The sequence below is a fragment of the Electrophorus electricus genome, chromosome 7, assembly GCF_041902795.1.
Source record: "Electrophorus electricus isolate QZ-2024a chromosome 7, ASM4190279v1, whole genome shotgun sequence".
Lineage (NCBI taxonomy): Eukaryota > Metazoa > Chordata > Actinopteri > Gymnotiformes > Gymnotidae > Electrophorus > Electrophorus electricus.
In genome coordinates this window covers 28,505,449-28,528,806 of record NC_137503.1, presented here as the reverse complement: position 1 = coordinate 28,528,806, position 23,358 = coordinate 28,505,449, and the positions used below count along the sequence as shown (strand labels likewise).

General features: G+C 41.6%; 2 protein-coding genes across 4 annotated transcripts; one reads left to right on the top strand and one right to left on the bottom strand.

The window, feature by feature from the left end:
• The first annotated feature begins 103 nt into the window (after positions 1-103).
• On the top strand, positions 104-9,542 carry LOC113591489 (uncharacterized). Of its 3 annotated transcripts, XM_081717247.1 has the most exons (5): positions 104-6,117; positions 7,091-7,612; positions 7,792-7,880; positions 8,015-8,234; positions 8,474-9,542. In XM_081717247.1, exons 2-5 carry the CDS (start codon positions 7,103-7,105, stop codon positions 8,630-8,632), a joined length of 978 nt encoding a protein of 325 aa, XP_081573373.1. In that variant the 5' UTR covers positions 104-6,117; positions 7,091-7,102; the 3' UTR covers positions 8,633-9,542. The 3 variants fall into 3 exon arrangements, with proteins under 3 accessions (XP_081573373.1, XP_035380682.1, XP_026887831.2); XM_035524789.2 differs by having other exon boundaries at positions 104-7,612; XM_027032030.3 differs by having other exon boundaries at positions 104-7,612; positions 8,063-8,234; positions 8,474-9,534.
• LOC113589116 (mitogen-activated protein kinase-binding protein 1-like) lies at positions 9,241-22,803 on the bottom strand. The gene is made up of 29 exons (XM_081717254.1): positions 22,677-22,803; positions 21,145-21,236; positions 20,401-20,463; positions 20,225-20,282; positions 18,798-18,968; positions 18,537-18,674; positions 18,114-18,299; positions 17,675-17,835; positions 16,937-17,126; positions 16,455-16,595; positions 16,047-16,231; positions 15,758-15,849; positions 15,532-15,657; positions 15,142-15,212; positions 14,690-14,811; positions 14,461-14,536; positions 14,251-14,362; positions 14,019-14,082; positions 13,828-13,938; positions 13,573-13,724; positions 13,445-13,485; positions 12,778-13,011; positions 12,361-12,574; positions 11,938-12,099; positions 11,768-11,831; positions 11,376-11,641; positions 10,536-11,240; positions 10,115-10,200; positions 9,241-9,810 (listed from the first exon to the last, which is right to left on the bottom strand). The coding sequence occupies exons 1-29, from the start codon at positions 22,779-22,781 to the stop codon at positions 9,607-9,609; spliced, it is 4,392 nt and encodes a 1,463-aa protein (XP_081573380.1). The 5' UTR covers positions 22,782-22,803; the 3' UTR covers positions 9,241-9,606.
• Between the last annotated feature and the right edge of the window lie 555 nt (positions 22,804-23,358).

Sequence of the window (23,358 nt, the reverse complement as noted above, 5' to 3'; positions counted from 1 at the left end):
CAAGTGACGCGCAAGAGAGTAATAGGCCTATAATTAACGTAATGATGACTTTTCGGACGTCAGACTGTAAATTTAAGCACAAAGGGGTGAAAATTGCTTGTTTGTTGTCTGTCTGGCCAGTATGTAACGATACGTATGTGGCTGAGATCAAGCATCGGGATAGTAAGTGGAACGTAATTACATAAGGATGGTTGCTCAAATGATAAACGTGCTCTGCCGAAGATATGAATCGATCTATCGGACGTGTTGCACAAATGACGTCGTCTCTAAGAACATAACAATGACGACATCTGTTCATATGCGGAAGATGAGTATTTTATTTGTAATTTTTGCATGATGTCATGCCTCCCAAAGGATAAGCAACATTATGCAAATAATGTGTTTCAGAGTCTATAATAATATCCCGTGGATTCAGCTATGTTTAATTGAGGGTAAAGAATGATAAATGGTTTATTTTTCTGTTAAAGACGCAGTTGCTAACCAATTATTCACCAAAAATAGAGCTCCCTTTGTCCCGCTGTGTAGTTTTGTAGTTGCCATGTAGCAGATTTTGTCAATTACATTTATGGGGTGTAACCACTGAGTGTCACTAGACACAAGCATGTCAAGCATATCGAGGATGTGGTTGTCGAGGATACGCGCGTGCGTGCGTGCGTGCGTGCGTGTGTGTGTGTGTTATTGTTGTTTGTTTGTTTGTTCGTTGTTTTTGTATGAAATTCTGCAGGTGCAGAACATTAGGAATACCTGCTTATTTCTCAGAGTAAATCAGTCTGTCATATCCAGAGTGAAGCTATGACACCTACCTTAACCCATTCTAGTCAGAATTGTAAGAGCCAGGTTAAATAAGTTGTTTAGGGTTTTTGTTTGCTTGCTTGTTGTTTTAGGATTGAGACAACCGGAACATAGACTGTGTACATAAGGGTGAGTTAAGTGCCTTTAAATGAGGATGGCTAGTAAATGGTCGTTTGAGTGTGTATGTAAAATGTTCCATTACTCTAAATACTGCCAGCCCTCAGCAGGCCAGTGGTCAGTAATGACAGAGGGGGAAGGACCCAAGCTGTGCACATCACCAAAATTCAAGTGCCCCAATTAGTGTATACTTGCAATTAAGTCATAGAGTTCTTATCATCATAAAAATTAAACAGGTCATAGTCATTCTGAATAGAGAACAACACATTAACTTTATATTATTGCCCTATGCATTTTTCTAAGATTTAAACATTACTTTCCAACCACTGATACAATAATCTGAATCAGTTAAAGAATTGGGAGTGGCTAGATCATTCTGATTGCTTCTATCCCCATGACAACAGCTTCCTTCCTATCTTGATCTCCTCTCAGTGTAGGTTAAAACAATGCACACTGGGAAGGGCTTCCACAATTTGTAATGAAGCAGCACTTTGGACCTTTGCCAGTTTTTTTTAGAGACAGCTTGGCTAATGCAGGTGCTTTGTAGCTGGCAACCCTCACCCCTTCCCACAATTCTCTCCTATCTGCCACCCTCTTCCTCTGCATCCCTTCCCATGTTATGTTGTATAATGAGGGGATTGGCTAGAAAAGTAAGGGTGTTATACATTCATAGCTTCACAACTACAGCTATTATACTTTGGAGTCACCTTCAATTCTCAAATTCTGTTGTTGTTGTTGTTTTTTAATCCTTGCTTATTATATCACATTTATGTGTATTGGAAACATGATTCAGAAAGTTTAAGTGACTTTGTATGAGAACTGCAATGTATGAGAATTCATTATTTGTGTCTTTTAAAAGAGTTTTAAAAACCCTGAGCATTTCTGGAGTTAGAATGTGTGCTGTTTGGGGCTGTAATTTGACTATTTCAGATAACCAGTGATATAACAGTAATAGAAAACATGCATTAGAGAGTACGAGAATTGATTTGTTTAAACTCTTTGAAGTGACTTGAATAGGCTTTTTAAAGGCAAAAAAAATCTTTGACACACGCAGGGATATTGCCTGCAGCATAATGGAAGGACATCCTTCTACATATTGTCACTTTTGAGATTTTCCTCTAGTACTAAAGTACCTCAAAGTGATTCATCTACTCTTTAGCTATAATGAATATTGATTTCAATATATAGTCAGTTTAGATAGAAAGGATTGGTAAAATTTCTAACATTGAACACTGAAGTTTTCCCTCTTAAGATTTACATTAAACAATGTATGGATCCTTGCAGCAGTGTCATTTTGCAGTTCAGCCAGTATGATCTTCAAGCCAGTAGTAATTTATTTGATGAAATGCATCCGAAGCAGACTTGAGTGTGCACCTGGTGGGCATTCTAGTTGCAGCTCATGGGCATTTCATTCTCATTGCTGAAGCAAAGTCTACTTCCTACCAGTCAAGATCAGACAGCAGCTAGTTGGAGCTCAGTTTGTGTGTCCCTCCATGACGATGGCCACTGCCTTTACCTCACGTTACTGCTGCCTGCTGAGAAGACTACAGGGAGACGCAAGGCCTGTCAGACCATGTGACGTCAGCGGCACAGATAAGGCCCAAAATAGCAGCTTGTCATCTTTTCCCAGCTGCATTTGACACAACTAACATACTTACCTCTATGAATCATCCAGCCAGGACAAACACCACCCAGAATCCCATTTATGCCTATATTTGACAGGTTCAAGATACCTTTGAAAGATAAAGGGGTGTTTGCAAATTTAGAAGTGCAAGGAACTGAGAAGAGCTATGATGATGTGGGCCATCTCAGGCATTAAAACAGACACTTGGCAGTCAAAATCTGATGTGATCTTTTCCCTTATATTTTTCAATTTGATATGAAAACTGATTTAGGACCAAGTTCCATATATTACCTTCTTTACACTGAATGATATGAGACGGCGCAGTGATATGGGACTCAGACATTGAGCAAAAGCTTGTACTGATGAAGATGCTCACTGTACACTTTGTCAAAAAATCTGCAAGTGCTCAAAATTTCTCCAAATGTGTAGCTTTAAACTTCATATGCTATTCTATGTGTTTTCATCTGTATTTCATTAGGTTCTTTCAGACTGCTTATCTAGAGGTAACCTGTACAATTTTGCATTCCAACTTCCATTATATCCCATATTAAATAATGAAAACACCAACGGTCATGGCAGGGTGAGTTACTTCTCTGCCATAATGCATTAGGCACTGGAAACTTTGACATTGTTCACACACTGAATATCTCACATTCAGCAGAGTACCACACGAGGGCTCACAGTGAATGCTGAGTAGACAATACTGGCTTTAACCCATAGGCTTCTGTGAACAAATCTGTGTCAATAAAGATGCACAGTTCCCTTGTCCAGATCCATCTGTACACACACACACACACACACACACACACACACACACACACACACACACACACACACACATACACACATGCACACACATATACATTTTACAGCAGCACAGTACAGCAGGCCACTGCTATGGTATGTCTTTTGTGAGCTCAAAAGCTATTGAAGCCATCACCCACTGGGTTGTGTAGAGAACATAGGTCACAACCATTCAGCTGTGTTCTACACTTAGAGTTAACTGACTTATGACTCCCGTATGCTGTTCTGCTCTCCCCTCATGACAGCAATTGCTTTCTTGAATAGGTTGACAAGTCCCTGCTATATAGACTGTGGAGAGTCCAAAGAAAGTACTTTTTGAGCTTTATTGCAATTTCTGTCAAACTGAGCAACTGTTATGAAACATAAAGAAGTCACTGTTTAAAAAGAAACTAAGTTAAAAAAGACTTGTTGTTTTTCAACTGAAGACCCTTTCAGAAATAGAAAATGCACATATGAAGATGCAAGTGATAGGCTGATGACATGAGAAAATGTACACTGATTTCTAGGCCTCGTAGCCTAGTTTGAGGTTTGAGAAAACAGAACATACTGGACTGAACAAAGAGGATGAACATTTGGCTTTGTGCTGTGTTTATTCTGCAACCCTGGACACTGCAGCTTATTTTGCTGAAGGTTTGCTTCACGTTTCCTCCAGAATCATGTGAGGATTTTGTAAGCAATCTCTTTTGAAAAAAGAAAACATTTTGCTTTTGGTAAAACCACTGGTTTGAGCTTCCTTGTTAAAAATCATTTTTTAAATATTTATAAATATCCTACATTTTTGCCCCCTCAGAGATGTTCAAATAATGCATGGTACATCATTTGCAACACTGTACCTACATTAAAAACAAACCACAGGTGGCATGACCAGCTAATTGATGGCCACACCTATTGTATGAGACGATAAGCTTGATTCAGTGAATGGCATTACTTTCAGCATGTTGGAGTGTGAGATTCAGCCTCCCCATTGTGTCCAGAGCTCTAAACAGTGGCCCCTTACAAATTACCAGTTTTGCACAACTTTTCAGCTGAGACATCCCTTGTAATTGCATTACTGCATTCCTGATTTGAGCAGTTAGCAACAGTCTCATGACCACTGACAGCTACGTAACATAGCACTATTCAGGCCATGGAGCTTCACAGCCACGAAATGGAATAGAATGTATATGACATGATATTCTGTCTGAATCCAATTAGATGGCTATTGGTATTCCAATTGGTGAAACCATAGGCTGTATATACAGTGTGTGGTTTAAACACATCTAAGATGCAGATTCACATGGAAAGAAAGACATACACTGCACTGTGCAAAAGTCTTACTCCACCATTAGATTTGTTGTTTTAACAATGATATGACCATATATCATTATTTCTTTTTATTAGAATACAACCAGAAAATACAGGAAATTTGTATGCAGTGTAAAAAAAAATCAGAAAAAAAGGAAGAAAAACAGCTTTTATAGGCTTCCTTACACTAGGGCAATAGCAGGAAAATACAGCCTAAATCTGAATAAGAATTCTGAGAAGCGCTGAAAGAATTCTGGTGTAATATAGCAGTATAGTATACCAGTATAACATACACATGACTTGAGAAAACCTCAGGACAGTCTCACCAAAAGAGTTCAGGATGTGCTTAGTTCAAAGGGAGGTCACAATAAATACTGACTTTTACCTGTAGAAGCCATTTTGTTCAGAAAATTGTTTTGTTTAGTTTTTTATTTTGTGTACATAAATGTGTACATAAATGTCTGCTAAATGCCATAAATACATATTTCTTGTATTTTCTGTTTACATCTTAAAGAGACTGAAAAATAATTATATATGGTCATTATACCATTGCTAAAACAACAAATCTAATGGTGGCCTAAGACTTTAGCACAATACTGTATGTCGTTTGTCCAACAAGACCCATTCAGACAATGATGTTTCATTTGCAGATTTGTTTGGAACAGTTAGTGAATGGTGCATGGTTTATCATAATGGTAACTTCAGCATGCATAGAACAACATATTTCTGCATTCATTCAGTGTTATTCTAAATAAATTACTCTGGTTTCTATGGCAACCCAGGATGTGCATGTGTCAATGCGCTAATAGTTCTCTGAGGAGAAAAGAAAGTCTGTTAGTCTACACAGCTGCATTTGTAGCCTAGCCGCTCCAACACACAGACAGACGGACACAGAGAATAACTCTGCTCTTGGGTTGTCCCTCAACTGCCACTAAATGTCAGTGCACATAAAAAAAAAACCCATTAAGTTCAGTTCTCCTCTAATACACAGTCATATTGTAGTACATCCTCATGCCTAGAGCCTTCAGAAGTGTTGAGATACGATTGAACATGTACACCCCCTTTCTTCCTCACACTAACATACAGGCCAAAACCAGCCATTATGCATAAATGGAACACATTTTCATGATGGATTGTACAAAAACAAACATGCATTCCAGATAATGACAAAGAGGCCTTCTTCCTAGCATTATGGATATCTGCTGTTATACTGATCACAGATTATCCTTATACTCTGCCTAAACCTATGTTGATATACTTGAGGGGTTTTTTGGGGTTTTTTGGTTATACTGTCCAAAATCTTCTTTACCAATAATGAAATAATGAGTTGGAATGTGACATTTCTTTCACTGGGTGTGGTTTCCCAGACGGTTTGCAAATCAGTAATGAAGGAGTGGTCAGGAAAAGAATATAGATATATATATAAAGGGTTTCCTTCAGGTCCTCCCTGAAATCATCTGAAGTTGGACATCCCAGCTTACTTTGCAGCCAAACAGGTATGGTAATGCTCGTATTATTTTTGTGCACTTTTTGGCACAATTTTTTAAATGTTTAATTTTTACAGATAGATTATTGCTTATAGTTATGAGTGGTGGTGATTTGTGGGAAATTAATACACAAATTGTTGACACAAAAGGTAATAACAGTGCATCAAAGACATGCGAAAACACTGAACAATGCACCATGACCTGTAAAAGCAAGTTATGTTGCAGTTGCCTTTTTAAATGTACATTTTAAAGATATTAATTGTTTTAACTGTAAATTATTTAACATTCCACACCTAATATTAGGGAAATTAAAGGTTAAAAAAAAAAAGTTTGTTTTTTGTGTCAGCTATGTCTCAATTTGTAGAGGACATATAGTAACTTGACATGCTGTCAGACTTAAATGTGCTCGTGGAAATAATACGTATACAGTCTGAAGTGAGCCATTTAATTTAAATTTTGATTTAACTGGGCTTATTAGTCTTAAAAAATATAGCTTATATATTCTACCTGTAAGACATGCCAAATATTTTTGTATACTAGGTCTTGCTAGAACTAGCCATGCTTGAAGTATAAGGAAATTATTTAATTGAGGAGTAATCACAATCACGATAATTAATGTATGATATTCCTTGAACTATTCTTCTTAATTGTTAACCAGAAACTGTTTTATATGTATGCATCATCTAAAAACATCCATTTTAGTGCCCCCTCATTTCTAAAAAAAAAAAAAAAAAAAAAAAAAAAAAAAAAAAAAAAAAAAAAAAGCAGGGTCATACCTTCCTATTCATGTCGTGATCTGTGTAAAATACAGAGCCCTCTTGTGGTTGTATGAGTAATTACAGGAATGCGCCTGTGTAGTAATTCGGTCTGTTACACATGCTCATAATATTAACATGCCGGTGTATTAAACAGCACCAGGTGGGAACTCACTTTTATATTACTTTTTTATTTACTTTTATTTATTGTGTCCCCTGACCAACAGCTCTTGGAAGCAATGAGTTGCCCATCATCTGGCCAGCAGGGCAACAGCATATGGCCTTGCCAGGGAACTCAGCAAACAGGGGGACCAGCATGGCCTGGTCAATCCTGCCAATCTTACTGGCCCTGTCAGCCCAACCAGCCTAGCTGGCCTGGGATGCAGCCCAATGTACCAAATTGGCCACAAAACCCACCAGTGCCTCCCAGTCAGCCAGGTTGGCCTACTCCCCCTGCTACTCAACCCAGTCAGCCCAGTCAACCTACTCAACCTACTCAACCCACTCAACCTATCCAACCCGGTCAGCCTTTCCAACCCGGTCAGCCTATACAACCTGGCCAGCCTATTCAACCCAGCCAGCCTATCCAGCCAAGCTGGCCGGCACAGCTCCCAACCCCTACAGGGTACCTTCCCAATCCCACACCTCCGGTGTGGCCTGGGCACCCAGGACAGTCAGGATGGCCTGGTCAGGGCCCCACTGGAGGTCCAGTAGAGGTATGGCCACCTGCTCCATCCATGGGCCCTGTGGTAAGATACTGGACTGCATCTATCATTTTCATCAAAATATAATAGATCCTGTTCTTTTGTCTATCTTTGTAGTTGATAACAGCATAACTGCTGATTGCAAGCTATAAAGGTGGTTATTGTTGTAGCATGCCAGTTAACAGAATCTAATTACAAACTATTTCTCCATGTTTTGATCTCAGTCAGTGCCCTTCAATATGAATTTCCCGAGAGGAATCTATGACAAGCTGATGCTTACCATAAGAGGACAGGTCAAGCCTGACGCTAAAATGTGAGTGAACATTGGACCCAAGTAATTTTGAGAGCCAAATATTTAAATAGAGCATGTATAATTGCATTTATGCTTATAGGATTTAGTTCTAACAAGCACAGTTAATTTGTAACAAATCACTTTGGCTGTAGCAGTTGGCCACCTCCACACCAAGGCTTTTATTTGGCATTTGGACACACCAGGTTCACCGTGAATTTTCTGCGTGGCAACGACATCGCCTTGCACATCAACCCACGCTTCAATGAGCGGGGCAAAATGGTCGTTGTCCGCAATCACAAACTGGGAGAGCAGTGGGGTGTTGAGGAGAGGAACCTTCTAGGAGCCTTTCCTTTTGTTCCAGGCCATCACTTTGAGGTGAGAGAGACTGGGAAAGACTTTTCTTCACATTTCCCCTTACTGAAAATATTAAAGGCGTTTCCTGCAAGAAGGGGTATTGGGGAGAGAGCATTGCTGAAGAGATAATATGCATAGAAGATCATGCCATTACAAGACTTACACTCAAGTCACTGACTATGAAGTTTTGGTTAAGTTTAACACAAGGATAAGCTCTCATCGTAACGACGGGCTTACGGCGCTCTCCTCTCCCTTCATAGATGAAGATCCTCTGTACAGTCAGCGAGTTCAAGGTGGCGGTCAATAACACTCCTATGTTTGAGTTTAAGCACCGTATCAAAGAGGTCAACCAGATCGACCGCATCAACATTCTGCATGACGTGAGTCTCACGTCTGTCAACGTGGACACACTGCCTTAAACCACACAGATGAGAGGGCTTCCTTCTCCAGACACATCGCATTTACATAAACACCCGAGACAGCAAGGCAACAGTGAGGAACTTGGATGTTGTCACCCCATACAGTTTTGCTCAGGTGTTAACCACTGAGTAATGCGAATACTCACCAGAGACCTCACAAGCCGTTATGGTATTGACACCCCACATTCCACAGCTTCAAACTCTAATGCTTTTACTAAAAGTATCAAGCTATCTTTGTTAGAGAAGAACCTTGATATGGTTATATACACAAACATACATATTTTTGCTTCTTTTAGGTGGACAAGTGTGATCTAATAAAACATGTGCTTTTTCCATTTAAGCTGAAATTTATTAAAATAACATTCTATAATTGACAAAATTCTGCATCATAGCATACATAAATCACACAAAAAGACGACCATCACTAGACTTATACATGAAATACAGCCTGAAGATTAATAAAAAGTCAAACAAACAAAAAGGCACAACTAGAAGCACATGGATAATAAATATTTAATGACCCCCATGTATGAGGATCTAGAGCTTTATCACTTTGCTTTCTACTGGACTTAATTATGATTTGAAATGCGCACACACACACACACACACACACACACACACACACACACACACACACACACACACACACACACACACACACACACACACACACACACACACACACAGAGAGACAGACGGGAATAAAACTGGTGTACCTGGATAGCCTTTCTAACATCATAAAACATTTATATATTTAAAAAAAACAAAAAAAAACAAAACTTCAGTGGTTCTGGAAAAATTATAAACTAAATAAAACCATTTGTTCCTTTCTTCTTTTCTTGTCTGTCAAGTATTTAATGAAGAAAGAACCTTGTGAAATCTCCCTCACACACACACACACACCCCTTCCTTTCCGGTTATGGTGGCCACTTTATAGTCTTTTAAAGACTAGACTAGTCCTGTCGGATGTAAAGCTAGATTCTGTGGTTGAGCCTCTTCTCCACTGACTGCAGCAGCAGCTGAGAGTATTGCTCCAGTAGGGCGAGGGTCCTCTCCCCACGCTCACTTGCTGACCAAGGCTTGACTTCCAGTTCAGCAAGAACCAGTAGCAGCGCCTCCTCCAGCACCCGCACCATCTCCGGCTGCTCCACCTCCACGGTCCCAACACCAGAGTTCACCTGGAACAGCAATTATAACAAATATTTGTCACAGGCAGTTTTACTTTTAAACGCGATTACCATACTTTCCTTGTTTGGTGTATATTTATAAATATTTAATGTTTATAAATATTTGCTCACCAAAAAATCCCAAAAACAAAAACCCAAACTCCATTCACACAACAGGCCACCAGCAGATCATACATCAACTCTAGCTCCATTTCAATAGGGGACTGAGGCAGATGACAAACGGCAGACGCATTTATGAAATGTGGAAGTGTAAAGGAAGCAGCATGCTGAATCGCCAGAGTGGCAGTGCGCTCACCACTCTATAGAGCTGGGTGGCCTTCCTCATGCTGCTGCACAGTTCCTCAGCAGCCTGTCTGCATATCTCCAGGTTCACCAAGTTCTCTGCAACACAGCAGTATAATCAGTAAAGCCTTGACAAATTGGTCATGGTGACTGACCGCATGCATCAATGACCTACAAAAGGCATTTCAAAAGTGGATGTGAAGATTTGAGCTTAAAAGTCTGAAATGCACATGTGGAGTACTTGTATTGGTTTATTTAAATAAGTGGGCTAGATTGAGAACAGATCATCTCAAATTTCCCCCTCAGACAGTAATGGATTGTGTGTGAAAGGATGGAGAGAGGACATGTGAAACGTAGAGGAAAGGGAGGCAGAACAGCAAGAAGGAGGATGAGGAAATGGCATAAATCTGAGGAAGAACATCACTGGTGCGAACCTTCAGTTTGGCTCTCTGATGTCATGGTGAACGCTTTGACCGCCACCAGGGGGCGCTCTCGCTGTGGAGCATGGGAAAAGGATTCCATGCCGTCCTTCACAGGCTGACGGCCAAGAAGAGGGGATGCAGGCTTGGCAGCTTGCCGCTGTGCCTTTAGACAGCTGGCGTCCATAGAGTGCACTCCAGTCCCAGCACAAGCATGCGTGTGTGCAGCAGCATCAGTGCTCTTCCGAGGTCTGCTGGGATACTCCAAGCTGGGATTACTTGTCCTCTCAGAGGCACGGGCCTTGCTGCTTTTAGGAGGGGGAGTCCAAGCCCCCTCCGAGCATCTGGATCTCAGCTCATTCGAGTTGCACAGACCAGGCAGAGAAGCAGACAGAGACACCCGGGGGGGAGTACTGGACAGAGAAGGACAGGCAGCCGAGCGGAAAGGCCCCGAGTACGATATCGCCTCACCTCCGCCCACAGCCAGGTGAAGGCCATCTCCTACAGAGGCTAAGCGATGGAGCTTGGCTCTGGAGCTGGTAGTAGGACTCATGTAGGATCGAGCTTTGAGACGTCGGGAGGTGCCGGGGCTTTCCCAAGGCAGAGGAGAGGAGGAGCCAGTGGGCGATGGGAGGCTGCCATCGCACCTATCCGTTATGAGCTGGGACCAGGGGGCTCGAGACTCCTGTTTCAAATGGGACAGGGTCACAGGCCTTCGACCTTAAAAGATTAAAAAATATTTTATTTAAAAAAAAAAAAAAAAAAAAAAAAAAAAAAGTTTTCATTCAAACTTGCATGAGCAAGCAAAGACTAAACTAAAGTGAATTAGAAGACCTCAGCATCAATGGAGCTTACTGCCTGCTGTTAGATTGTGTGCTGAGATGGACTTCAGAAGCCCTGTTGCTGGCTTGCCCACAGGACTGGACACCCTGCCAGAATGTGGCCCAGAAGCTTTGCTCCTCTGTGGGGTGGAGTGCAGCTGCAGAGGTTGCTCTGGAGGGTTATCTTCCACTCGCTCCTCCAAGCCTGGCCACTCACTCTTCTCCTCGTGTAGGGGGCATGCTGCAGATATCAGGGGTTTCACCGCAGCACTGGGGCCTTGATCAGACTTCCTGCCAGTCCTGGAAAGAATGAGGATGACCGCCCAACATCAAAAATGGGCAGTGAGCATCATAGGATGTGCCAAATAATGAGAGGTGTTTAGAGAAAGATATTACAGACATAATAGGATATTATTAAAATCATACCTGGTAGAGGAGCCTTGGGCAAGGAATTGTGTTGAACTGCTACCTTTATGCCTGAATTGATTACCTATACATTTGAGAATGCAATTCAGCTAAAAATCTATAAAAGTATAACCAATAGAACTGTATGGCAAAGCCAAACATGTAAACTTCAAAGCACAACACTGCGGTACCTGTAGTGTCAGTACCCGCAAGTGTGTCAAAGTGCTCTTTGAGGAAGCACTCTGGCATGCATTGCTTGGACTTGTGAAACAGCTTCCCTTGGTCCTCCTCCTCCTCTTCGTCTGGGGTGTGGGGCTCCTCATCACTGCTAAGTGATTCTGGGTCATCAGAGCCTATGGCAGAGAAGAAGACGACATGATGGCCAGAGATGGAGATAGATACACACAGAGAAAGAGACCTTTCAGAGACCTTTCAGAGCTGTACATAAGGTCAGAGTAAATGTCTACCATGTGTTTTCTTGTAGTGCCTGTAGTGTTTTCTTGTGACATACAGTACCTAATAATATGGTGCCTAACAACTTGTCTTTCTAAGCAATGTGTTGATGAGCACTTTCCCCGATCATTACTATTTGAGGTTTAAGGTGCAGTTCGGACCTCCAGAGCCCCGTTCTGGGCTGGATCCGCCGTAGCCTGTGGAGCTGCCACTGTCACGGCTGTGCTTGTGCTGGCTCTGTGCTTCCTCATCCTGCCCTTGATAGGCTAGAGGGAGACTGCCAGTGCTGGGGCAGAGCTCTGGGTACAGCACCACACCCTCAGGAGAACCAGGCGCCTCCCAGGCAGAGTGAGGACAAGCACGCTGCCTCTCAGTCTGCTGGAGTTAGAGGGAGGGAGGGAGGGAGAGTAGCAAAAGAAATACCCTTAAAGTACATTTATACTGCATGTCCTCCGATTATCACCTCTGCTAGCTGAAATGTGAAGGCAACCGTCCTCCATAACAATAGAATTCTGGGCACAACCAATTCTGGATTTGTAGTAATTCTGGTGTGAAACGTTTATTCCAGGAAGTGTAACATGGGAAGCGGTAGCGTGCAGCAATCTCACCATGCCACCTCCAGGCCGGCTGCAGAGCTGACCTGCCGAGCCGCTCCGGGCCGAACTAGGCTTGGAGGCAGACTCCAGCTGCCGAAGCTCCAGCATGGACTTCGCCATCAGCTCCAAAGAGCCCATCGAGCAGGACCAGCGCCTGCGTTGGCGTGGCCCATCGGGCAGGTGGGGCTCAGATGCACAGGACCCTGCAGACGACTCCTGGAACATCACGCAACAACACAAAGCAAGCGCTTACAAATTGTTATACAACACATGGAGCAAGGAATCGTTCCTGACCCCATTTTCCCACCATCAATCCAAGACCAAGTCAAGTTTATATAGCATCTTTCACACACAGTGAGGTCATTCAAAGGGCTTTACAAATGGGAAGATATAAAGATAATAGAAATTAAAAGCTTATTTAAAACAAGATTAAAGAGAACACATGAAAAATATAATAATAAAATATTTTAATAATGATGATAAAGTGCTATTAAAAAGTGCAGTAAAGCTAAACAGGCTTTCAGCTCAATTTAAAACACTGGTCAAATAAATTTTGAGTTCAGATTTAAAAGTATCTGTTGTTGGGGCCTTGTATGGTGGTTCAAGCTAAAAGCAGCATAGTATCTAAATGCATAAAAGTGTTTCTGACCTTAGTGGAGGTGTCCCAGTCAGTCCCCTCATCAGAAGCACCTGTAACAGGGCAAAATTAACAATACTAGGTCAAGCCCACAAACCATCAGTCAACTATTGATTGGGTGAAGAGTGAGAGTGCATCACCTTGACCCTCTTCCACCAATATGGGGTGGATCATTTCATGTTCATCTGAGGCCTGGTTCTCCAACCCTTCTTCATCATCTTCCTCAGCCTCAGAAGAGCAGGAAAGCAGAGGCATGTGGCTGAGCGGGTTCGGACTTCCTGTGGACGAACGTCTGAGAGAAACCCGCAGAGATCTTGAACCGCAGAATACCCCACTGTGGCTCAGCAACATGAAATCATAGAGCAGCGACTCGAAGTGGCTCTCTCTTAGCGCACCTGAACATGGAGCTGGCGAAGGCAGATTCACTCGACCAGTGGTGGAGCTCCTCCAGACGCCGCCTCATGTTCATGGTGAGCTCAGGGGCGAGGCGCCACACAAAGATACAGCTGCAGGGGAGAGCGGAGGTGAAACAGGGGTCAAATCCAGGGTCCAAAGTGAACTGCAACTAGCAAACCAACAGCCTTACCTGTCTCCCGAGATGGAAATTAAATGCCTACAGTCACTGGTGAACTTAATACCCGTGATGATTTCTGCCAGTAGACAGATGGAGAAAACAACTTTTCACCAAGATTTTGTTTTCTTTCAAAAATATTAACCTAGTCAATCTAGACTAGGTACAAGCATGAGCAATTAAAAAAAATATATCACCTAAATCAAAAAATTAAATAACAAAAACATGCCCAGCACAAAGTCTTTACCTGAGTGTCCAAACATGGCTGCCAGACACACTCCTTTCTGGAAGTCAAACAAGCTGAGATTCTTATCTGTGCAGCTGGTGGCTACGTACAGACCAGATGGATCCATTTGAACCTGTAGAAAATATACAACCCATTACATCTTAAATGCTCAACAACTCTAGACACTGATTTAGTAAGAAGTGCAATGTGACTTCCATTAATCCCACATACCCTAAGCAGACTACCATCTTCGGTCTGAGAACCCTTAAATGACTTCTTTTGTTTTCCACTGCTTATGTTAAACACTCTGCCAGGTGAGAGAAATAATGTTTAGAAGAATGAATGTTATATCTGCAATAAATATAAGAAAATTAACCCACACACCCGCACTTACAAGCACATACTCCCACACAGCTACACAAATACATAACCACTCACCCACCCGCATGTATGCACAAACCTGATGCTTCTGTCCTGACAACCTACAGCTGCATACTTGCATGTAGGATCCACGTCCATGTCATAAAGAGTACTTTTCCTCACCACATGGTGTGTGCATTTAAATTTTATTCCTCTGAAAGTCTTAAAATTTGAAGGGGGGGATAGGAAGGGAGGATGACAGGTGATTAATAATACTGTCTTCTTTCAAAGGACCAAGACAATCTGTCAAACAGGATTTTTTTTTTAATTGACAAGCAAAATAGCTTTCAATCTTTATGCCCAAACTAGGCAGAGGACAAAATATTGCAGATGCAATACAATGTAATATAACTAAAAAAAAAAAAAGAAAGAAAAGCCCCACCTGTATAAGTCAACACTGGACAGAAAATTTGTAACCCAGTAGAACCAAAAAACACCACAAACCAAAATCAAACAAACACACAACAACACAGTAACTCAGAGCTGACTCACCCTGTGAGCAGTGCGAAAGTACACACTCTTATCAGCGCCACAGCTGATCATTCTCACCTTCCCATCACTGACTACACAGGGCAGCCAGTCCACCAATCAGAATGAGAACACAGAGCAGATGATTAGTAGGTCATGTGAAAGGATAACAGTTTCAAAAGAAACCACACATGTAGGTTTGTGGTATCTTCTCTTCTCTCCTCCCACCCAAAAAAAGTTAAAGTTGAACTAGTTAAAAATCACCTTTCAGAACATGCTGACAATGTAGAAAAGGGGGGGAAAAAAAGAACCATTAGGGGCCTGCTTGTGCAGAGCAAACACCAAAGCAAAGTTTAGCACTAAAAGAGGTATTCACTGGTTTATATAGACCAGATGGGAAAGTACATTTCTCACCAGCAAAGCGGATGGCTGTAATAGAGGATGAGTGCTCGTCCAGAGTCTGTAGGAGCCTGTAGTCTTCCGCAATGTCCAGCACGTGGATGAGACGATCACGACCTGCTGTTGCCAAGAGTTTCATTCCTGACAGATCACACACACCCACACAAAGTTTTCAGGTAATCCTGATACCATTGCTTTGTGCTATATACCAACAGAGAGGCAGACAGAGGTAGACAGAGACCTGTCTTTGATTTTGAGTATTCCAGGCAAAGAACCTCGGAGTCATGGATCTCTGCATTAAGAATCTCCTCCATACTGTTGAAGTCATGAACTCTACAAAAGGTTTGGGTTTAAGCATTAATATGAACATTATAGAACTACACAAGCAAGAAACAGACATTCAAATGGTCATAATCGTAATACATTTCCATATAATTTTGCAAAAGAATCTGTCAAATCAGCTCAAACCACCTGCTTAGGAAAATATCCTTCGAAGGTTATGGCCAACCAGCAGTTAACTAGTGCACTACCTTAATGTTCCAATTCTGTCTCCGGAGGCCAGGTGCTTGCCATCCGGACTCACACAGATGGTTCTTATGCCTGTCCGGTTCTCAGCTGACTGAGCATCAGGCTTCTCTGTACTACTAGTTGCAGTTTCCTCTGTATGCAGCAGGGACTCTGCCTTGTTGTTTATATAAATCACTTTCCAAAGATCCTACAAAGTGACAAGAACAAGACACAAGCGAAGAATCCTTCTTCACCAAGCACCCTATGTATTCCTGGGCAAAAATGAGCGCTTATCCAACTCTCAGCAAGACTACAAGTTTCACTGGCTCAGATCTACAGCACCATCTTCTGGACAACTCAGAAGGGCTCTTTTAAACAAACGTTTCTGATGGGTATATTTTAACAAGGCACCGCTGAAAGAGTAGACTCACGCCGCTGAGACTGTTGTGACTGGCTGGGTTGTTGTACGCCTCCGTGCTCCACATGCGTATTGTGCCATCTTCAGAGCAAGTGACAAAGAGTTCTGAGGAGTCCAGTCCAGTCACACGGCCCTCGGTGTCTTTAGGGTATATCTGCAGAGCACCAATGAGAAATTACTCACACACAACAAAAGAATAAACAAATGATGGTGACATTTATGGCTTGTGTTCATACTAGCATCTCTGTTTAACTCCAAGCTTTTATCAATTCAAATATATACACAGATGTTTAATAACTGAATAAACTGACAGTATTAACTTGGAAAATTTGGTGGCTCAAGCTCACCTTAAATTAGTACTGTGTTAATCTAGAGAGTGCTCTGAACTACACTGAATTAGCTCAGTGGGCTACATATTGGATTGTTGGCTACAGTTTACATGGCTAACAATATCCGTAGCTCTGATAAAGCTCTAAGAGTGTGAAAGATTTATACCTGTAAATCCCACACACAGGCAGAGTGGTAGAGGGCAGAGTGCACTTTGCCCACCCGCTGAAGCTCTTGAACATCCCACACGTACAGACTATGGTCATTATACACACAAGACAGCCAGAGGTTAACAGGGTCATAGGTCACTGCCACAGAATCTGGGTAATGAGCGTCCGGCTTGTTGGGGAGCAGGTGGCTGTGGAATGAAAAAGAACAGTTGCGCTGAGACTGAAATACTTAAAGGCGAGTAGGAAAGACATAGTCCACTACAGTCATATGAATTATTTGTAGATCAGCTGCTGTAAATCTCCAATTTATGCACACCGACATGAAAAAAGTAACAGCTATATCAGTCAAACGGTTCATCTGAACACAATTGAGAATTAAAAAACAGATTAAATACATTCACGGCATTAGCTGACGCTTTTACCCAAAAGCGATTTACAATTATGACTGAATACAACTTGAGCAGTTGAGGGTTAAGGGTCTTGCTCAGGGGCCCCAACAGTGGCAACTTGGCCATGAGCTTCCATTAACTATTACTGCCCTTCTACTCTAAAGGGTAAGAATAAATATATAAAAGGACCTCTAAAATCTAAAAATTATATCACGAGGCTAAATCGATGAAAAAGCTAAATACGTTTTTCCACTTCTCACTAACAGAGACTGCAAGTTATAGGATTAATGCAAAAGGTAAGAGAATGAGTAAACCACATTGGTCCACTGAGAGCGGGCTAGTCTCACCTATGGTGGATGGAGGCTGCCACATCACTGCCCAGGTGATGTGGGTGGGGCAGGGTGCAGAGAAAGCGCAGGTCTGCAGGACTGAACACCCTCACAGTGCCGTCAGCACACGCACAGAAGATCAGATCCTCAGTCACAGACAGAGCCCGTGCAGCTCTCGTCTGCAGGAGACAACGATTCACACCAGGTGGAAGAGTTATGGGAGACAGTGATGCCAATGCTATTAGAATCAACCTTCCCTGGGAAACCTTTCCAACATCTGAAGTGCAGTCTCTAAGGTTATCTTAATAAGCAACTTGCCAGCAGGCCTACAATCTAGGCTAACATGGAAAATTTAGGCAGGAATTATGGTCCTAAAAATGACGCATACAGAACAAGACTGCATGCAGTTCTTCAGCTCTGTAAGGAAAAAAGAACAGTACACCAGGCAGCCACTCACCCGGAGGTCTACCCACTTATCCAGCATCCTTTTCTCGTTGAACTCACAGAGCAGCCCAGAGGAAGTGATGCAAAATGTGCATTCAGACTTGTCACCATAGCCACAAGCCACATCGCAGAAGTTGTTGTTCTGTAGCTCCCCCAAGAGGGCAGAACGCCCAAGTAGTGGAACAGGAGCTGCAAGTTGCTGCAAAATTAAAGGTTTGAGCACTAATGGTTTGATGCCGAGCATAGACTACATTATGCTGAGCATGGTACAGTGGAGCCAGTTATTGCATCAGCTACATGAGCATAACCTTGGGGAAAACCATCAGTGGACTTTAATGTGTGATGCATGCTATCAGATAATTTATCCAAACTGAAATTATTGCTCAACCACACTGCATAGTTAATGGTGTAGCCACAGTACGTCATTGAAACATACCTTGAGGGAGTTGCAGGGTTCCAAGTACCAGAATCTGACATGTCTATTCCCAGCTGTCACAAAGTAGGAACTGTCCTCAGAAAAAGACACAGCCGTCACTTTACTGGAGACCTTGTTAGCAGCCACAAGTGTGTTTTTCTGAGGGAGTTAACAACAAGACCCCATCATTCTCTCCACTGAATCCAGGAGCACCACTGCTGCTCTTCGCCATTTTAAAGAGATTAGGTGAAGTACTCAGCTGGTTGTGGGTGTCTGGTTTACCTTCCAGGCCCACACATTGACGCCCATGTCATGCTGGTAGCCCACGCTGACGATGTACTTGCTGTTGGGAGAGAAGGCCACACAGGCCACCCCATACTTGTGCTCCTGCAGCTCTGTGACCTGAGACCCCTCAGCCACATCCCACACTCGCACTGCAGGCAGGTGACCAGTCTGACATTGAGAGCAAGAGAGAGAGAGAAAGAAAGTAAGTATGTGAGCATGAGAGAGAGAGAGGAGAGAGAAATGCATCAATGCCCAAGGCTCTGACATTGCTCCAAAAACATTATAAATGTTTAATTCATACCAGCATTTTAAATTAGTTTCTAAAATTTTAAATGAGAGTCATTAACCAGCAATGGTGGCAGTCAATATATCAAAATGAGCTTTTTGAAATTCCTAGCCAGTACAGATAGTGTGTCACTGTTGTGTATGCATGCCATTGTATGGTTAATAAGCACCATGAACAAAGGCACGTGATCACACAAACAAGGAAACAGTATGACAGTATTAAGACACAGTGTTTAAAAACAACCAAGATTGAAACTAAAGGACAGGAATATACTTCAGTGAATGTACTCACTGATGGACTACATTTGAGGGAGAATGAGGGAAAACTGTAAAATTTTGAATGTTTTTTGCTGAAATATTCCTAGCACCATACATAAACACAACAGAAGAAAAAAATTGCTGCAAACAGTGCTAAGGGCATTCACGTCCCTCAACAGCATAGTATCAGTAAGGATTACACTGTTGATAAAATCATTCACAAAGCTAAAGCTCTTTAGGTTTCATTGTCTATTTGAAGTAGCCCCATCATCTCTACTATCTACCCTGATACAATCTCTCTCACACACACACACACACACACACACACACACACACACACACTATCAGGGGCTACTAAGCATGAATGGAAGGTATTAAACATGAAAGACTGGGGTGGGTACAAGAGAAAGAATGAGAAATGTTAATGCTAGCAGAAGCCAACTGCATCTCATGCAGCATAAAGGCAATCACTTCCTCCTAGAGCAACTCCAGAGTCCAGACTCTGGGACTCTGTGCCCTGCTGCCATGGTGACAGCAGCACGCCTACGGATGGTAACGGATGGAGAGGATTATTCCGATACAGTCCAGGGATCAGTGCACCGGCATAAACTCTCAAGGAGCTACACACTCCCCATATTGGGGGGGGGGGCGGGTCAGGGTCTGCAAAGACTCAGGGTGAGCATTCTGGGAATGTGCCTTTAACTAGTACGCTTGGAGCAAGCAAAGATTGGGATATCCATCATCTCAGTGACTGCTGGAAAAAAATAACATCTTTTTGACAAGTACATTAATCAAAACTCCCAAATTGTATTTATTGGTATGGATAGTCACAAACTTATTTGTGACTTACACCAATTTCTCTGGAGCAGAAGATACATTACCTCTCCTGTGACAAGATATTTCCCATCTAAAGAAAACGATAATGTGGTTATAGTTTTCCTGTAGAAAAACAAAAGAGGAATGTTAGGCATTTCTCACCTTGGAGAACTAGTCACAATGAATATAAAGTCCCTTCATAATTATTAATAGTCATATGATAATGGTGCAAGCTCATCACCTGGAAGTGTTGTTGATGTGCTGCTGCCTGTTCTTCTTGGGGTTCAGCAGCACTACCACACACCTGGAAGGACATCACAAACAGTGTTATATAGGACAGTTACAGTTCCAGCTTTTTAACACTAATCTGAACACATGCAAACCACTCTAGTATGAAGCAGTAGTTGAATTTCTGATTAGTCCATTAGAGTGTTCCATGTCTAGGAAAGGTACTTGCTTATAGGCACTTCCCACTACTACATAGCAGACATGAAGTATAACAAATTTACTCCCACCATTGATCCCCTAAAAGCTCCAGCAGTCTCAGGAATGGTGGATGTTTAATAAGGAATTCTCCAACTATTCTAAGTGACCTGCTTACACCCCACACGACTCAGACAGATTCAGAAACATCTTACACGGTGGTGGTTAAGGACCGAGACGACCATCATCAAGTCTGCATTGAGATTCTACAGCGCACAGTTCACCTCTAAGAAGTTGTCTTAAGAGCAGCCCAAAATCTCTTACTACAGCACAAAACTCATATACAATAGCAAAGTGGTTTGGTGTCATCATAAAACAGTAAAGCATGCTTTATTCAATGAGCTCGTCGAGTCGACCAATTAAGCAGCCTTTACATTTAAATATGCTTATGTAGCCTATGCCAATATAATGGAATTGTATAAATTGTGAAATAAACCCAAACAAACATTCCATTGTAGTCATTTCCCTCATTATTTTCTTGCATGAAATGGCATAAACTTACCCAGCAGGATATGCAACAGTCCCTGAGCAAGGATCACAAGCTAAGCCACTGTTTCCTGTAGTCGTTATACCAAGAACTCTCTCTAGAGTTACCTGCAACAGCATTAGGATTTTTTTTTAAATAAGGAATTACTGTGATACATGTTGAATAATGAATATTTAAAAAGTGATGAATCATGGAATGGTATTAGTATTATGTCCAGTTCTTCTTTATATGAATCACTGATTTTGTGTGTACATTTTCAAATGCATGGTTGTGCAGCCTCACATACAAAAAAAATTAATAAATTAAAAAAAAAAAAAAAAATCTATTCTATATTATAATCACCATTAGGGAAAAGGTTTACTTGTGCAAAGATATAGGCAGGGCCCCTGCTTCAAATATGTAGCTAAAATCTTGCAAAAAACCAAATTACATCAGGAAATAGTGTTCTGCCTAAAACAATTATTGTTTGCTTTTCATCAAGACACTGACAGAGTCAAACCCCTCCATTTCTGTTGACTAGCTGATACCCTAAACACAAACCAACATTGATTGACCTTAAAACACGGAAAATGTTTATCATTAGTTAGAAATCTGCGCCATTGATTTTCTGTTCCACGAAAATTTAGCAAAGTGTGTTACAAAAGACATTTTTGATTTATCATCACATGCATTGTTGTTTGGTTGTTGCTATTAGAAAGGAGCAGTTAAGTAGTCCTTGTGATAACATTGCTTCAGGGTGTTTAGACCATGTATTTTTCAGACAGACAACGTGAAGGCAACAGGCGCCTCAGTCATTGACGCATGGTTACGGCGGAACACAGCCTGCCTGATCATACTGAACAGAGGGTACACTATAGTACTACAAACAGGAGCTGACGTTGATTTAATCACTTCTAACCACTGAACTGACATTTTCTTAACCTAAGTTGATCTTTTTACGCTGTAATTGTAAACAGTGGAATTTGAAACGCTAATGTGATTCTAAATGTGTCCTTATTCGCTTCAGCAAAGATACTCCAAGCCATCAAAAGCTAGGTTAGTTACCACAGAGCTGATATTAAGAAAATGAAATGAGGGTGGCTTTAACTATCAACTCGTAAGACAAAAAACTGGTTGGGTTAAAATAAAAAAAATAAAAATAAAAAATAGAAGAGGCGCCTGGACACAAAATATAAACTTTCTATAGGTTTTGCTGAACTTTACTCAGGACGCCGAATAGTAACACATAGATTACACTTAGTCCACTGATTATAGATGATATACGGATGTGAAGTTTCTAGTTTGAAGGTTACAGTGAAACATTACCATGCCACCGCTGACGGAATGAAACATGCATGAGCCTCACTGCTTCTAAAACGACTTCAAAAGTCTTTAACCAGGAAACAATTAAACCATTTTACGCGGTCATCCAAATTAATAATCTAACCTTAATCAACAGGCTTGATTGCTTTGATCACGACCATTACAATTGTCAACTGACTACATTTATTTTATAAAATGCCCCACTTCTAATGATTTCGCTTTACGTCAGATTTGTTAAAATATACCTTGTTGGTAAAGTTTTCTTTGATGGACCGTCGGCTCTTCCTGAGCTTGATGGACGGAGACCGAAGAAGACTTTTAAGTCTATTTTTTATTGTCGATCCATCCATGGTTCCCTTACAAAAAAAATACGTTAATGTGTCTTTCAAGAGTATCAGCTTCCTATTTGCAGTCGAGTTCATATGATCCTGAACTAAAGTGCCAGTGTCATAAGAAGCATAATCACCCCTGTAAACGTTGCGCCAGTCACAGATTAGCTACAGCCGAGGCAGATTTGCTAGGTTTGTATGAGCGTATAGGAAAACATCTGCAACGTGCTCTAGATCTGCGTGCTCTTGAATCATCTGACCAGCAGTGAAGAGTTGAACCATGAGCGAAAAGAAGGGGGCAGAAATGGGTTTATTCTGATTGGTTCTCTCACCACCACCCCCGCCTTTAACACTGGTTATATTTGCATGTTTAAACAATAAGTCATTTCTACCACTTAAAAAATAGCAAACATTTATGAAAGTGAAAATTATGCACCTATTACTATAAAGTGCAGCTCACATGAGATAAATGATAGAATTGCCTTGTAGCCGTAAAATTAACAAGTTTATGCTCCATATAGCTGGAATGTTTAAAACAATTTCGTACAGAATCTCTGAAACGGCCAGTCCACTGTGTCTATTTAATGGCTGTTCCATA

Excerpts from the sequence above, each read along its gene's own strand:
- LOC113591489 (XM_081717247.1), top strand. The coding sequence starts at position 7,103 with ATGAGTTGCCCATCATCTGGCCAGCAGGGCAACAGCATATGGCCTTGC. Across the intron at positions 7,613-7,791 it reads CTCCATCCATGGGCCCTGTG|TCAGTGCCCTTCAATATGAA; the intron begins GTAAGATACTGG and ends TTTTGATCTCAG. Across the intron at positions 7,881-8,014 it reads GTCAAGCCTGACGCTAAAAT|TTGGCCACCTCCACACCAAG; the intron begins GTGAGTGAACAT and ends TGGCTGTAGCAG.
- LOC113589116 (XM_081717254.1), bottom strand. The coding sequence starts at position 22,781 with ATGGATGGATCGACAATAAAAAATAGACTTAAAAGTCTTCTTCGGTCT. Across the intron at positions 12,100-12,360 it reads CCCAGAACGGGGCTCTGGAG|GCTCTGATGACCCAGAATCA; the intron begins GTCCGAACTGCA and ends TCTCTGCCATAG. Across the intron at positions 11,832-11,937 it reads TGCGGGTACTGACACTACAG|GTAATCAATTCAGGCATAAA; the intron begins GTACCGCAGTGT and ends TCAAATGTATAG.